Source organism: Grus americana, chromosome 5 (genome assembly GCF_028858705.1).
Source record: "Grus americana isolate bGruAme1 chromosome 5, bGruAme1.mat, whole genome shotgun sequence".
Classification (NCBI taxonomy): domain Eukaryota; kingdom Metazoa; phylum Chordata; class Aves; order Gruiformes; family Gruidae; genus Grus; species Grus americana.
In genome coordinates this window covers 28567646-28584767 of record NC_072856.1, presented here as the reverse complement: position 1 = coordinate 28584767, position 17122 = coordinate 28567646, and the positions used below count along the sequence as shown (strand labels likewise).

The 17122-nt window shown below is 50.0% G+C and overlaps 1 protein-coding gene across 1 annotated transcript; it reads left to right on the top strand.

Annotated features, from left to right (window-relative positions):
- Positions 1-1236: 1236 nt before the first annotated feature.
- RHOV (ras homolog family member V) lies at positions 1237-8279 on the top strand. The gene is made up of 3 exons (XM_054826987.1): positions 1237-1591; positions 5048-5106; positions 5415-8279. The coding sequence occupies exons 1-3, from the start codon at positions 1396-1398 to the stop codon at positions 5853-5855; spliced, it is 696 nt and encodes a 231-aa protein (XP_054682962.1). The 5' UTR covers positions 1237-1395; the 3' UTR covers positions 5856-8279.
- Positions 8280-17122: the final 8843 nt, after the last annotated feature.

The following is a 17122-nucleotide window of genomic DNA, read 5'->3' as shown; positions in this document are numbered from 1 at the left end:
TTTGCTAGCAAAAACACAGAAGAGGTTGATTAAAGCAAACTGCTGGAGAAAACGGCAGAAAAAAACCCCTTCTTGCTGTTCCCAGAAAGCTTGTGGGCTATCTCCAAAGAGTGGACATGCTTTGTCCAGCCAAGACTCTTGAACCTGAGGGGTTGCAGTGCTTGTGACCTCTCAACCATGGGGAAAAGCATTTTAGACTGTGCCTGACTTAAAATGTCTTCTCAAGTTTAGCATTAATATAGGTGAAACACCTAGGTAGCTTCTCAGTGTGGATGCAAACCACAGTCAGACACAAGCTCAGGAACTGCTAATCAACGTCTCCTTGCAGCACAGGTCTCCCTTGCTGAGAGCATGATGAAGGACATCACGTAACAAAATCGGTGGCATTCATCGACAGCCAGAGTTTAGCTCCTCCATTAGGAAACAGCCCCACTTTCAAAGCTGATGTTGCAATACTGGGTATTGCATGCATGAATACTTTCCCTCCACTGTTTTCAATCACTTGACGGTGTTACACTGGGGTGCAACGGTTGCTGCGATAGTGTGGCCTCTGCTTTTAAGTGGTGTGCTCCCACCCTTCTGTTTAGCTGTACTTCTTTAGGCAGTGAATTCCCCAGGGCTGGGATGGAGCCACCTCCTACCAAGGCTACCAAGGGCACAGTGTAGTGTGCGAGCTACCAGAGGTGAATATGAAAAAGGGCAGTAGATTAGGAACCCCTGCGCATATCCATGCGGCTGGGAAAATACGCTTTGTGGCTTTTGCCAGCATGTAGCAACAGCTCGGCTGGGTGAGAGGAACTCAGCAATGGCAATCACATAATTAACAAATGTGATGTATTTTTGTCATTTGTTTTCTGTTAGCCCTCACAATATTGACCAGCTCTGTCGATTTTATTCCTGTCATGCCAGGAATCACAGATGCTCCAGGTGGGGCTGCTGGTCAGTGGAAATAAATGCCTCAGCGCGGCTTCTTTTGAAAAGAAAACAGGGTGAGGGGCGGACCGCGGCTTTCCCCTGTGCGCGCACAAAATGGAGTACGGTGGGGCACTTGTGTCCTACCGAAATCCCGAGAGCAAGGGCTGCCCGGGGACCATCGCGGCGGAGGGGGGACGCAGCACCGCGACTGTCGCCTGCGGGGCGGCGGCGGGAGGAGCCGGCCGGGCCGGGCCCTCCCGGCGGGGCGGGCCGGGGCGGGACTAGGGAAATGGGGGCCAGTTTTGGGCGCAGGGCGGCAGGTGTAGCGATGAGGAGCGGTGCTAGGCGGGACGGAGAAGCTGGTCCCGCACGGCAGCGCGCAGCCCCGACTGCAGCTCGCTTGACCGGGCATGGCAGCGGCCTCGCCGCGCCGCTCCCCGCGCTGAGCCCCGCCGAGCCCCCGGTGCCAGTGCCAGTGTCATGCCCCCCCAGGAGCTCCTGGACTACTCGCCTGCCCTGCGGAGACACAGCCCCCCCCGGGGCAGCGGCCCAGAGCTGGGCATCAAGTGCGTGCTGGTGGGCGATGGCGCCGTGGGCAAGACCAGCCTGGTCGTCAGCTACACCACCAACGGGTACCCTGACGAGTACCAGCCCACCGCCCTCGACACCTTCTCCGGTAGGCGCTCGCCCGGGCTCCGCGGTGCCTCGGCAGGGTGAGGGGGGCAGCGGCCGGGGGCGGGAGACACACGATCCCCGCCTGGCGCAGGGACGTGGCGTTCCCGGGAGAAGCGGCCGGCGCAGTTCACGGGACGCGGGTGGGCTTTCCCGGTGAGACGGGCTGCCGCCGGGGCTGCGCACCGAGGGGGGCTTTGCGGGTGTAGGGTGAGCACAGCCTGGCGGGGGGATAAAGCCCAAGGGCGTTTTCTGCAACTCGGACTGAGTCCCTCAGGTGTTTAGTGAAGTTTAGCAGGTGGAAGCCCTGCAGTTTGCAGCTTTATGTGTCAACAGGGCGTGTGTCAAGTTGGCTTGCAAGTTCCATGAAACTGGGCACCTTCCTAGTTTTGTGGTGTTATTATGGGTAAATGGAAGAGGACTTAATTTTTGTTGTTGGTTTTTACCTTCAGAAATACCACAGCATTGCACTGTAGGCTTTCTAGCTTCAACTGATTTTCAGCAAAAAAAATCCTTTTCCCCACATGTCCACTGAAGTTAGCATTGAACAGAGGTTGCCAAAAAGCTGAAGAGTTTTGTGAGCCTGGCTAGAATTGCCTTCCCTGTCAGCTGATGAACTCTCATTAGTTTCCACTTTCGTAAATGTCATCTTTGTTCTTCTTCTCCACTCTGCTTCTTTTGGGCTCCAATTTCTAATATAAACCCCAGGAAAGTACAAAGCCCTTTGAAAGATTTCTGATCTTCATCTGATACAAAGAAACACAACAATATATGACAGTATAGATCGGTAGATTAGAGATGGGCTCAAGTCAGACCAGGAATGAGACTTCTAATGTGTCATAGTCTCAGGGGTACTTAGAGGGAGTGTTTTGTTTGTCTGAATGTCCCCCAGTTGCTCACTCTTACACTGGGAATTGTTGATTTGCCTTGAGTCTCTCCAAGCTCTTCCACTGTCCCTTGAAGGAAATGAACTGGGAACACGCTGCTGTTCAGGGTCCAGCAGCCCTTTGGGAACCATGTGAGGAGCCCTCGAGTCCTCCAAGGGAAAGATTACTGCTCTCACTGTTCCCTTTACACTGATGTGTACAGTTTGGGCTGGGAGAGGCTTGGCATTACCATAGTTATTAGCCTCCACAGTTTTGGAAAGGGCAAATCCATAGTAAAATGATCCAGAAAGTTGGAGTCAGTATGAGTTCAGAGACGCCCCAATTAGCAGCAAGGGATTTGAAGATAGCTGCACATGGGTTTAGCCCCACTCTGAATGTCCAAGTACCAAGCCTGACTTCCAGAGGTGCAGAGTATTTGCAACTAACAGAAATCAAAACCATTGAAAACTTCCAAAGTTCACTTTCTGCTTATTGGGAGGAAATGGGAGAATAGAGGAGTTTCCTTTCCCACCCCTACTCTTAACCTAGATAAACTTGAAGAAAGTCCCTCCCTGGATTCATGGAGCACAGTTCAAGATCCATTTCAGAAACTTCAGGCCAATTCTCCCCACTCTTGGGGAAATACCTGCAATTGAAACTGCCGGCAGAACTGAGCTTCACAGTTTACATCCTAACCCTAATTCTGGTCAATAGACTGTAATGCCAATAACAAGATAGGAAAAAGTATTGTGTTATCAGGGGAACGGCTCTGGAACTGTGACCCAGCCACATCTGTCTGGGTGCTGCTTCCTGCTGGGTGTCACTGCCAAGTAGAGCAGCCTTGAGTGAAACGTGTACCCAGTGCCCTTTCTCCACCAGGCTATCCATCCTGTCCTGCCGGCCCCTGCGCTATTGTACCGAAATCCAGCCTCATCCTGAGGGTGTGTACCTTCTGAGGGCGGTATTTGGAGGGCTGTCGCAGAGTTGCTAGCATAACTTAGGCTAGCAGCAGGTACGAAAAACCTTGTGCAAGCACTGGAGCAGCAGGTAATATATATGGTGCCTTTCTTCTGAAGACTGTAAAACGTTTCAGAGATGCTAATTCCTTCTCTCAATGCACTTGTGAGACAGAAGAAACCAGATACTAGAAAGGCAAATGCCCAGAGACTTGAAGATCAAGTCAGGATCTAGCAGGTTCTTTGATCAGGAACAGGTTTCTCTTCCTCCTCTCGGTCAAAGATATGGTAACAACCCAACCGCTTCCCAGTCACAAGGAAGCAATGACTTTCAGATACGCCGCGAGGAGCGGCACTGTGGTGCACGTACCCACCCCTTCGTTTTTCCTTCAGTCTCAGTCTTCCACCAAATTTCAGTTCATCTTTTGTCTGTGTCTCCCTCCTTCTCCCTAGACTACTTTCAGGAAGAAGGAGCTCTCTCCTCCCAGAGCTTGTGTTAAACTCTCCAAGCTAGTTGTTTCTATTACTTTTCTCACCTGACTAATTACTTTAAAAAATCACAGAAGATTGATCCTGCTTCTGCGTGTGGGGGGTGTTTTGTGGATTTTTTTTTTGGGGGGGTTGTTTGTTTTGTTTTTTTGTTTTAACAAAAAGGACAATAAAACCTTCTCCCTGGGGACAGCAAAGGAGTTTAGCTAGCTTGTGTCAAGTGCCAGCCATTGTCACCTTAGCCAGGATCTCTGCCTGTATTCACCAGAGAACAGCACCAGCTACCTTGTCAGGACTTTCAAGTGATTTCCAGCTCTCCCAACCCCTATTCTCCTTTTTCTTGGTTCCTAGATAGTCTCTGTGGTGTCTGTGTTAGAAACATCTAACAGTTTCATTCCAGATTTCCATCAGAGGTCCTGCAAGCCCTCAGTCTGAGAGTCTGAGTCAGCTGTTACCACATGAAGGCTTACTGTGATTAGGGAGTGAAATGGGAGCAGACCTTACCTGCGAAACTCAGCAGTTTTTCAGTGTGTGCATAGTCTCTGAAGGGGAAACTCATCACTGTTTCCTTAATGGCTTCTTCATTTCAAAGCTGGTTTTAGGTCTTTGCTTTTCCTTAGCTGGGACAGTTATAGAAACATTCTCTCTCTTTTTTTTTTTTTTCCAGGCCATATTTCTGGCCTGGATGGGAAAAATCTCTAATAGCTTGTTTAATGGAGACTGTTTTGAACTTCCACCCTGGGCCAAGAAGCTAGGAGCAAGTTGCTGAAGTTCTCAGTTTGTGTTTATGTGCTTTCTTGGGGTGCAGAAGAACAACAAACTGTTCTGAGGGCACTGTTTGGCTAAGGGCTCTTCTTCTCTAGAGAAGCAGTTGTCCAGTAATATGGAACTATTCTTTCAAAATACTGGATAAGAGCCCAAAACACCTGAGGGCTAATCAAATCAGAAGGTCTATTGCACTGTTCCCAGTGCAAGCTTCAGCTGTTTTGGTGAGGCTGGGGAGGATGCTGAGCAAGGACAGACTTGAATGACTTTGGCAAGTCTGTTCAGTGGGATACAAACCAGTGCTCAGGGGAAAAACCAGTATGAGTGTACATGTGTATACTGGACAACTCCCTTAGACTCATCCTTATTCTCTTTCTGCTACAGTGCAGGTCCTGGTGGATGGAGCCCCAGTCCGGATCCAACTGTGGGACACCGCTGGACAGGTAAGCTCTATCAAAGCAGCTGTCAGCTCTGGTCCTGAGGGACAGGGACTGTTTGCTGGCTTTTGAGGAAGGCAGTGTTTAACTGGGAAGGAAGGAAATGCAGTAGTCCAGCATCAGCCATGTGCTAGTACGGCAGTCTGACGGGTGAATGACAGACTTCCTCGGCTCTGAAACCTGTGCCTGAATCATGGCATGGCCACAAAGTTAGCATGATGCCCCACCTCTGAGGGTGTTGCTGTCCTAGTTAACATCATAAGAGTTCAGTCCAGCGAAGCCTTTTTTTAATATTTCCCTTCCATTTTCTACAGGAGGACTTTGACTGTTTGCGCTCGCTTTGTTACCCCGACACCGATGTCTTCCTTGTCTGCTTCAGTGTGGTAAACCCAAGTTCCTTCCAAAACATTACTGAGAAATGGATCCCTGAGATACGAACTCACAACCCCCGGGCACCGGTGCTACTAGTGGGGACGCAGGCAGACTTGCGGGATGATGTCAATGTCCTCATCAGCCTGGATCGCTACCACGTGAAGCCCGTGCCCCGGCCTCAGGCAGAAGGTCTAGCTGACAAAATCCGGGCTGAAGCCTACCTGGAATGCTCAGCGCTGACCCAGAAGAACCTCAAAGAAGTTTTTGACATGGCCATTGTCAGTGGTGTTGAGCACAAAGCACGGCAGGAAAAGAAGATGACTGCCAAAGGCATCAAAACTCTCTCCAAGTGCCGCTGGAAGAAGTTCTTCTGCTTTGTCTGAAGCTGCTTTGAGCTCCGGGGGGGGAAAAGAAACACCTGATGCCAGTATTGGCTCTGCACCTTCTTGGAGTGACTGCTCCTATGGCCCCAGCAAGGAGGGTATGATAAGCTGTTAGGCTTGGAAACCTGGCCCTTGCTGGGTTACAGTATCAGATGCCTAGGAGATATGAACTCGATTTCCATTGTGCTGGGATGTGGAATGGTCCAGGCAGCTATAAGTACCTGCTGGACATGTCTGTAGTGTCCCAGACTAATGGGAGCCTTTAATACACCAAGACTCGGTACCGCAGAACAGGCAGGTTCCTTACATTGTCCAAAATGACCAGTTTTCTGTCCAAAGCTAACACTTTTGGAGTCCGCAGCATAATAAACGTGAGGCACTGTGGAAGCCTGCCTATGTTTTGGCTGTTTTACAGGCTTGGCAGAGAGTAGGGCAGGGGGTGACTGCAATGTGGTCAGACATGGGCTGCCGAGTGTGTAACACAAGACTTGGGTTCCCCCTCTGATTCTGCTTGCCAAAATAGGTAGAAGTCACTTGGCTGTGAAAAAACAGCACTCTCTCTTAAAGGCCCTGTATTGTGAGTACCCTTGAGAAGGTTTTTCTTAAATAAAGGCCATTAGCAGCTGAAGAGAAAATGCACTGGGAGCTACAGTAACTCTTTAAGCAAAACGTTCTCTGAAGAGAACTCTGCACTCTGGGTGCCAATGCTATAGCCCTATCTTAAGAGGTAGTCATGAACTTGGGGACCTTTTTGAAAGGCCTTTTGTGTGTGTGGTGGCTTGGGAGAAAAAATGGGTGAGGAACAGCACTGAGTGGCTCTATTTGTCTAGCAGAGACCAAACTCTGTCAGCGAAGGGTTTGTAACACTACCAAGGGGTGAAGTGCAGATAGAGAGCCATGCATGTAAGGAAAGGAGAATAGAGAAGGAAGAAAAGGAAGGGAATAAAAAGGAAAAAGAGATGTAAGGAAGGAAGAAATGGAGAAGGAAAGAAGAATGAACATTGTAAAATGAAAGCTGTGCTTCTACTTGGTTGAGATGCTAATATTCAGGGAATCTTCTAGGGACCTGGAAAATTTGCTAGTGATCTCAATTCCAAAGTAATATTGTCCGTACGTTAAGTTCTGAATCCAAAGGATGGGGTTGTAAGGAGAGAGAGTTCCTCTTGGTCAGTAAAATCCTCAGTTTCAGATCTATGCAGGAGAACAGAACTTACCTGGTACTGTTCTTCCTGAGGCTGCAGAACAGGAACGGAGGGCTCAGGGCTTCTTTCTGTTGTGCTTCCCTTTCCTAAAAGCCACTGCTTGATCTGCTGAAATCAAAAGCAAAGGAAATCCATGAAGTTCCTGCCAGAGAAAAACATTCACTATGTTTGCTCCGTTGCCCTCTCACCTCTTTCTCAGAGGATTAATTTCCCAGTGAGTCTACTCACATTTTATTACAGAACTTGCATCGATTTCTTAAACTTCTTTCACAAAGACATTTTGTTCTGGTTTATGTAGCAGAGAGCATGACAGGTCTGTCAAGCAATGCTTTTGATACTCAGGGTGTTCTCTGCATCTGGCTATGGCCCATCACTTTGGGGATGCTCTGGAGTAATGTGATGGAAGGGGATATAGCTATGGATTGTTTGCCCTGCACCAAAAGCAAGCATACCTGGGCCAGTGGGCCTGTAAAAAAACCCCAAATGCAAGTAACACAGTATGGCTCTGGATCCAAACAAATGCCTGCAAACATCTCTCATAACCATCTCTCTTTGTGGCGCAGTTCATGTAGTCCCCAGGACGTGAGAAGCCTGCTCCCTCCCTGGGTGGTATCATAGGATGAAAGAGGCGGGCAGGTCTTCTTGCAAAGGGAAGTGGCCCACAGCCTTGAGCTGCTTGTAGGGTAAGGCTTAGAGACCTGAAAAGAATGGAGAATGGCATGTCCAAGTGAGCTAAACATTGAAAGGATTCCCCCAGCTGAAATGCCATCTGGGTCCAGTGAGGAGTCCTAAGAGATGCAGAGTACAAAGGCAGGCGGTAGCTAGAAGTGACGTGTCCTACACTCCTCTAGGCAGGACACCACTTCTTCAACAAAGCTCTCACTCAGCAATGCATCCCTGCGTGTATTTCCTACCTGTACAGGCACCTTTGCTGTATCACTAGTTCAGTTTGTCTGTTGGGTCTTTATGCATTTCTTTAGCCTGTGAGACCAAGGGCCGTGGCGTGACCTGCGAAGGAGCATGCCATACCCCTATGGGGCAAATCCACGGGTGGAAAGAGCACCAGCCTCCCCTCCTGCTGGGGAGAGCAAGGGTTGTCCTGCAGTAGCTTGGTGTGAAACAGGGATTATTTCTTTCTGGAAAAGAAACTGTACTGAGAGCTGCTTTCTTCTTCTGTGATTGTGTCTAATATTTGTTCCAATAAATTTTTTTAATGTCTGCAGTTTGTGTTTTGTAATTTTGTCAGTGTGCAGCAAGCTGGGCTTAAAGATGGAGGAGGAGTTACTCCATCTTACTGATAATAGCATAAGAGGGAAATTGCCTCTCCCTCCACGTCCTAGCCCCCACTAGCAATGGTAAAAATCCCCTCATAGCTGAAACCTTCCGAGAGCATTCCGTTGCCTCAGTTAATTTTCCTCTCCTTCAGCAGCCACTCAGGGTGGAGTAGCAAGGAGGGGGATGGAGTAGCAAACTTCCAAGGCTTTCAGTGCCTCTTCCCCAGAAGCCACACCATCCTGGGACCAGTCAGGAGGCCCTCCCATCACTCTCTGAGGCAAGCCCATGTAGGACTTGCTTTTGGAGCCTTAATAACAGCATGCTGCTCTGTCATTAGGCTGGCGGTCATTAGCCTTATTTAACTTAACTTGGTAGTGAAACACGACTCAAGCGCTGAAAAATTTTGTCTGTGCAGTCTGCTGTTTGCTGGATGTAAAGCTACCTGTGGGATTATTTGGAGCCAGCTCCCAGCTTCGCAGCTTCCCAGCATTACACCTTACAGAACCTGTGAATGGAAATAGCAGGAAAGTGTGAATTAACTTTATGGGGAGTGAGTCATCCCACTGAGCCATATCCTGTCGTGCACAATAAGCACCCTAAAACTCCCTGAAACCAGTGAACAAAGCTGAGCTCCTAGGGGTGGGGGTGAATCCATCTCATTAAATGGAGTGTCCTACCAAAGCCACTCGAGGCACCTTTAAAGCCTTGCTCTAGCCCACTCCATGGTGCAGTACTGGACCTGTGCTACTCCCTGGCTCTGGTACAGTATGGGCTTGTTTCTGCATTGCAGTGCTGCTTGACCAACCTCTATTTTCAGATGATGGTGAGAGCACAGAAGAGTTCCTGGGAGACTGTTGCCAACACAAAGCACCCCACCAGCCTGGATGAAGCTAGCCAAGCCCATTACCAGGCCTGCACAATTCCACATGAATGCCACTTACTTTAGTGCTAGAGAGGATCCTTATGATTAGTTGATCTGACTTGCTCCACAGCATAAAGCTCAGGATCAAATGCTAAAAAAGCCCCCAGTGTACCTCTAGGGTAGAAACACTCTAGTACCTTCTTTCTTGCTCAGGTCTCCGACTCGGATCCTGGTCAGCAGGCTCTTGCACAGTCCTGCATCCAGCAGAGTAACTCATCAGGGCTTTCCCACCAGCATAAGCAACACTGCAAGTGCTTCAGTGCAGGTACACACCACATAATTCTGCATGAAGCCAGTGTGCTGGCTGCTGTCTCCAAAGGAGCTGAGCTGGGGTGCCAGCAATGGCAGGAACAGGGGTGGAAAGGACCCTTTTGTTTCCTTTCTCTGTAGGTAGCGCACCCTAAATGGGCTTAGCTGTCCCAAGAAGGTTCCCAGCTGGCAATGCTTTCCCGAGCTTCCACTGAACTGTGACTGGGAATTAATCCCCAAAATAATACCAAGTTTCGTCTGACTCAACACAGCCTCCTTCCAGTGCCAGAAAGGCAAGTCTGAAAGGTCCTTTCAGGAGACCTTCATGCCCTGTAGGTTACATCCTATTTACTTTGAAGGGACAGGCTGAATTTTTACCAGGTCAGGAGCTCACATAAGTCCAGCAGCAGGAACCTAGCTGTGCTTGAACCCTGTTGAAATGCAATTACCAGGGAATGGCATCCTCCCCCATTTCCTGAGAGGGGTATGATTGCATTAACAACCTTATCACCTTCTTAACAGCCCCCAATTTGATCCTCAGGTGCTAACTAGCTTTTTCTTCAGATTGCTCCAAGTTTAATGCTATTTATCAATTAGGCAACCATTGCCAGCTTGGAAACAGGCTCCGGTTTGACTTTTCCCAACTGTAGTGACAGCTGAGTAGCCTGCTTCAACTTTGCTCCTAATGCCTTCCTGCCCCTGGTTTGGGCTAGATTGGTCCTCTCCTATGGTCCTCTCTGCGGCCTCGCAAAGAGCAGTGTGGGAACGCAGCGGGAGCAGGAGTGAGCAGAGGCACTGCTCAAACAGGCACTGGCACCACGAGAAATGTTTGTCCTCTCACAGCCTGTGCTTCAATCGGACTGCTGCTCTTCCAACCCCACCGAGAGTCCTCTGAGTCCAGGAGACTGTCCTTGGTCTGCTTAAAGGTCTCGGCTCTCCTTTACATCATTGCCTCTCTTGGAGCCATGCTAAATCACTCTGTAATGGGCCCAGGAGGTAAAGCATTTGAAAAAAGGCACTACTCAAATTTTACAATATGTCTCCGAGACTGTCCTCCCTGTACTGGAGGATGCTGGTCAAGGCCCAGCTCCCAGTCTGCATCTGCTCCCAGAAGAGGAATCAAAGAGCTGGCCCAGCCGGCACCTGGGCCTCCTGGAGGATGCTTACTCATGCCTCTGCAGAGTCCAGCCCTGGGCTCTCCGTTCCCACCGTATAAATACAGCATTGTACTTGCAAAGACCTATTGCACAAGAGAGCAGGGTATGTTTCAACGTATCCCTGAGACAGGTTCCCTCTGCTGCAGCTCCACGTGATCCCCGTTCCCAGGGTGACACCGTGCCCTTTCCAGCTCCCGGACTGAGCCACTCGGCATCCAAACTTGCAGGACTTGTTCTGGAAGAGCAGGAGGAGATGTGGGTCCCATCCTCCCCCTCCATCCCCTCACCCCCAGCACTGCCCCTGGGGCAGTGTTGTGAACTGAAATACTCTGGTTTCTGCTGCTGTGGAGGAACATCAGGTGCGGGAAATTTGGCTCGGGGACAAGTTTCACCACGAGTCACTGAGCCAGGCTTTTCTTTCCCATGAGATAATCTTGGGCGGGGCAGACAATCTCTTAAAATTAAAATACAATGAAAATACACGGGCTTCCCAGGGTTTAGGGTAAATCTCTCTTTCCTTGTTTTCTCAGAAAGCGAGCCAGGCACTGCTGAAACCTTCCCCAGGCTTGCGGCACAGAGGCCAGCGCTGCAGCGGCCGCTCAAGCCTCGGAGCCAGGCCTGGCTTTCTGGCCAGGGGACAGTGCCCACTGCTCCCCCAGCCCCTGGCTGGCAGCAGAAGCCCACCTGTGGGACCTGGCTCTGCTGGTGGCAAGGGTTGGAGAGCTCGACCTCCCGTGGAGGAACCTCCACAGTCTTGCAGAGGAGGAAGGATGGGAGCGCGCGGATTAGTGAGTCAAGCACGGATGGCAAAGCCCCCTTCCCGCGGCGCCGCGGTGGCTGCGCTGCCGCCTTTGTGCTGGTGGCACGGTGGCACAGGGACAGCGCCGGTGATTTCCAAGCGGCCACGCACACTTGTGCTGGTGGTGCCATCACCGCTGTTAAACTCTGGGCGGGCTCAGGGCACTCAAGTCATGGGCCTGCCCTTCCTCCACCATCCCTGTGAGTGTCTCACCCTGCCACCGAGCTTAACCCTCTGCTTCTCCAGGTGAACACCTGGTTCCGTAGCTCAGTGGCAAGAGGGGCACAGGGAGAAGCCAGGGATCTAGCTGGGATCTCGCTGGCAGTGAGCATCAACACCCCAGCCCTGCAGACTGAGGTACTTTCTCATCCAAAGGGGAAAGGAGAGAGGCTGGGAAAATGCTGCCTGAGCGGTGAGGATCATTCTCGGGGGGTGGTGCAGAGCCCTAGCCGCAATCCTGCAGTGAGCCCTCGGCTGGGCCGCCCGCCTGGGGAGCGGCGTGTGCCTGGGGACGGCCGGTGCCCGCCGCTGCCGGGGCCTCTGGGGTGGCTGGGACGGCTCTCTGCGGCGCTGCGGCAGGCCGGGAGGCAGGAGGAGCACCGGGCTATGGGCAGAGCTTCAGAAAGTGCGCATTCATCTTCCCTGCCAGTAAGTCAGAGAGTGCCCGGGGCGGACTGATGACGCATGGCGCACCTGAGATCATTTTCATGGGAATAGACCCGTGAGAGACAGCGAGAGGAAGAGTCAGGGAAACTCTCCCAGCACTTCAGTCAGTGTCAGCATTCACAGGGCAGATTTCACAAGATAAACAAAAGCCTTTAATAACCGCACTGGAGGGAGGCTTTGAAACCCTGTGAAACCTCCGCCAGGAAAAAAAGAGCGGCAGGCTCCTCGCGGAGCGCCAACGCCACAGCCAGCCAGAAGCTCGGCGGCCACAGAATTAAAAAAGGCTTGCAAAAAACCAAACCGTAAAGATGCGAGTGTGGGTACACAAGCTGTACTCCCAGCTGTGGATAGTAATACGCAAGGTGCTATATATAGCGCAGATGAATATTCATTCCTCTTGCTAAGGGGTTTTAATAACATGGAGCAGATGAAAGATGTCAGCCACCCTGGAATATTATCTGGGCAGCAGTGTATAATCTGAAAGGAGGGTAGGAGAGGATATCTAATGTTGTGATATCTTCTATAGGATGACTGGGTTTATTTTTTGTTAGCCAAACAGATTTGTGGAATAACAAAAGTTATGAGTGTCTAACAGTAAAGTCTTACATATATGAGACTCCTGTCAAAGGATGCTAAGCCTGAAATATGGGGACTCCATGCTAACCGATAAAATACAACCATACCTTGGGAGGAACAGGACAACCTGCAGCACCTGGTTGACTGCCTTATGAGCTCCAGTAACAGCAGCATCCTACCTTTCCATGTGGTGCCCTTATTCACTATGTCCAAACATCTCTTTTCAGATGATAAAGACACTGCATTAGGTGCTGGGAGAGAGGGTAAGTCTAAATATAGGTTGGGTCACCGGAAACCTGGAAGTGATAACCCAGGCTTTAACATCATTTCCCTGTGTGGTTTTGGGTGAATGGCTTTCCCTTTTCCATTTGCAAAAGGGAGCTCCCTCCCCTCCACGGGGTGAGATACACATTTATTAACTGGTATTCACAGGGTGCCATAGCAGGGGGATGGTTATTGCCAGGAACATCACAGCGCTTCTCCTCATGGACCTCAAAATGGGACAAAAGCCCTGAGATGTGTCCAGACACCAGTCTCCATTATCTTCTGTGAGTTTCCAGAGAGATCTGGAAAACCAAACTCTAGGTCTGGGGTTCAGGCAATTAAGGGAGAAACTCAGTATTCATTTAGAGCAAATGACTCCAACCTTCAGAACTGTTGAAGGAAACATGAAACCCCGTGGTCTGGAAAATTAGGAGATGACTAAAAGGAAGCCCTATACATATTGCTACTTAAATGGTACATATGCTACCTTGGAGATATGGCAGGAGAGGAGGAAGAATGAAATGTGGTGTCTTCATATAGCTAGTACTATCAAGTCCCCAGAGAAAAATACAGAGATGGACCCAAAATGCAGAATATGGGACATTCATGTCTGGCTCCGCTGCTTCTACCTGGTGCCTGTAGCACAGGCAGAACTATCTGAGCACAGCCACAGCCCAGGTGGATGAAAGGCCACCATGCAGGAGGTCTGGGAGCCCAGCAGCAGCAGGAACCATTCCCAAACTAGACTGAGAACTAGCTTTACTTATGGGTGGAGAGGAGGAAGAGGCATTCTGACTATTGAGACCCCTCTGCATAGTTTAGAAGAGAAGATCAGCCAGACAAGAGCAGCACACATTTCCAAGAAGGCCAGCTCTCTGGGTCAGCAGCCAATGGGCCGGGCAGGCATGCCCAAGCCCATGCTGAAGTCTGTGCTGCTGGGCTGTCACAGTACCCGACATGGCTGGATGAAGCTAGCTCACTGCCACCAAGCTCTGATCACACTTCCTAACTGAGGTGCAGACAGACTCAGGTGCAAAAAGATGCACCCAAGGGGCTTGAAGCCCTCCCACTGCCACTTGCTGTCAAGTTGGCCCATTTCCCTCTCCCTCTTCCAGAGCTGAGACCGGAGCGGGGCTGCTGAGCACCCGGGGTGCTCGCCGAGAGGCAATGGCACACTCCAGAGTCCAGCCTTCCTCCTGCCTCCTCCAGATGAATAGTCAGCCAGCAAAGGGGTAGTTTTGCTTCTGCTAAATATCAGTGCTGACTGCACTGATGCTGCCCTTCTCTGTTTCATTGGCACCTGCTAGAAATCTTTGGCCACATCTGTGATCGAAATAATTACAGCCTCCCAGCAAGAAAGGATGAAGGGGCAGCACAAGCATTTAAATATTATAAATGGGACTCTACGGGAAGCACTGGTTGCTCTTCCCCAAACTCCTTTCTGTAGGTCAAGGAGCATAAAAGAGAAAAGAGTAGGAAGAGACTGAGTCCTGCTCTCAATCCTCAATCCTAGAGCATGGCTTTATTGGTAATTAAAAACTACATCTCAGCTTAATTTTCTTCCCACACTTGGCTGTACTCTATCTTACCCCCATCTCAAAGAGGCATGTCAGTCCTTTCATATCCTCAACTGGAGTTCACAGAGGTTTGCCAGCATTAATCAGAGGCAATTACCTCTGCCTCTTTAGGCAGGGATATCAGACCTGAGCCTAGGGTGACTCACAGCAAGATCGCTTCCCCCTGCAAGGTTCTTCCAGACATCTTTGCCTGGAGACCTCAGCTGCCTTTGGTCATTCCACGCCTGGGAAACTCTCCTGGCAAGGAGCAAGCCCCAACTACTACCCGGTCCCATGTACTCCGCATCCCTCACCTGGTGGAACCAGTAAGAGGGTTACAGGCTGGTGCTGGCCAGGAATTATCTAACCAATATTTTCACATTTTGATAGATTAGCTTTTTCCAATGGATTTTTGGGTGGAACAGTCCTGTTTTGGTGACCACCTGCTGCAATGCAGCCAGGGCTGCTGGACCACAGACCTGTTCTTGGCAGTGGGTCTGGATGAACCCTGGAGCAACCCAACCACACTGACCACTCCTGACTCAGACATCTCCAGGATTCCCACCTTCCTGCTGAGAAGAAACGAGTTGCACCTTCAGCTGTTGCAGCTCTGATGCCCTAAGAGCCCTGGCTGGAAGGAGATCCCTTTTGAGATCCCTCAGCTCTTTGGGAAGGGAGATCCCTCAGAGGTGAACAGACTATGCTGCTGCTTTCATTTAGGAGAGAAAGGACTCATGGTTTCCTAGAGGGAAAGTTTTCTGTCCTACAGAAATCCCAAGGTTCAGTGTGGGTCATAACAAAAATCTACTTTGGAATATTTGCCAGAAATATTCCAAAGTAGTAGAAATATATGCCCCAGAGAAGAACTGGAGTTTCAGCAAGCTGTAGTACTTGGAAAGAAAGTGAAATCTATTGATATTATGCACAACACGAAGCAGATGCTTTGTTAACATTAACGTTGTTGTTATTATTTACCAATAAATGTTGGCTCAGCCTGCCAACACAGACTTTGAGTGTTGGCTGTAGGCATCCGCCCCACTAAAGCCTGCGTCACCTCGTAGAGATCCTGACTCTGCAAATAAACACTCAGGTGGCCCTGGCCCACCAACCTGCGCCTATCTGCAGTGCTCCAAGTAAGTGTTTGCAGGAGAGCAAAAGAAATCTGGTGGTTTAAAAGGGCACAAACTTCCAGCACAACCTCTCAGACCATTTCACATTGCTCCTGCCATACTATGAAATGAGGTTGGAGAAGTACCAGTGATGGGGGACTGCTGGGATAACTCCGTGAGGATAACTCCCCTTCTATTTCTTCCTTTCCCCTCCAAGCAGTCAACCAGATAGGAGAGATTTCTTCTGTTCTGCAATAATTTGGAGGCACTGTCTGTAGATCTGGCTTTGGGGTGCTGCTGTGCAAATACACTGGATTGGTGTCCTGGGGTTGAGAAGGAAAAATGAGCAGGAAGGAAAGCAACTGACTGCAAATAAACCAAGTCTCAGTAACCAGATGAAAATCACTAAGGGATAATCTAGTTTTGTGCAGAAGGGCCAGAGCCCTCAAAAACCCAGGGAGCTGAAAAAGGGCCTGCCTCTTGCAAGGGCTGGGAAGCTCCTGAGGGGGACTCACCCCACTTGTGGGGTGCTGCTTGCAGAGTCCTGCCTCATCAGTGCTGACTGAGCAGGGTACCATTGCTTTACACAAAGCATTTCCCTGTGAAATAAATACCGCTCTGGCTGTTAAGGAAGCTGCCCGGTCAGAATATGCATAGCTGATTGCAAAGCTGCACAAGAAGAAGCTGGTTCTGAAGTCCGTGAGAACGGGTTGGTAAGCACCCTGAAATGGCAGGGGCTGGCTGGGTGGCAGCTCACATCCCACAACATTTTCCACATCATGCTGAACGCAGGCTTATTTTCAAAGGCCACAAATCTCAACTCAGTGAGCAGAGAGGGAAAATGGACATGAGGGAAAAATGCCAATGTCTTCTGCACGTTCCTTCATGACACACACAGATGCACTCAACTGTTGTCAGTAAGTGCAAAACAAATGAGCTGTCACTTCCATCTCAGGCACTGCCAGTGACAGGGAAATCTGATAATAGGGACAGATTTCCAATGAGGAAAACAGCTCTTTTTTTTGACTGGCACTTCCCTTTTTGCTAAAACCTCTTTTCATCACCTTAGCCAGTGTGTTCATCCCCAGCTCCTGTTCTTAAATGGACAATAGCCTCCTTACCGGTAGGAATTACCTCTATGTTATGAAGAGGACAGGGACATGAAAAGCAGGCTTGTCTGACAGGGCAAGCCTTTCCATCACAGCAAAACACTGCGGTGCATAGCAGGCTGCAACACTGTTTTGGTGCCCATTGTTCCTTTGCATAAAAGCCTTTGAACTGGAGTTAGTAATTATGGGAGCCGCACTGTGCACAGCTCCTCAGCTGCTGATATGTTTATCAGTGGAGCATCAATCTGACTGGCTTCCAGGAGGTTTAGATGGCATGGGGTCATGCTTGCATCAGCTAATAAACTCCTCAGAGCTGGGATGATCTCTTTCTTTCGTATCTGTGAAGCAGACAGCATCAGTGGAGTCCCCATCCCTGATTTAAA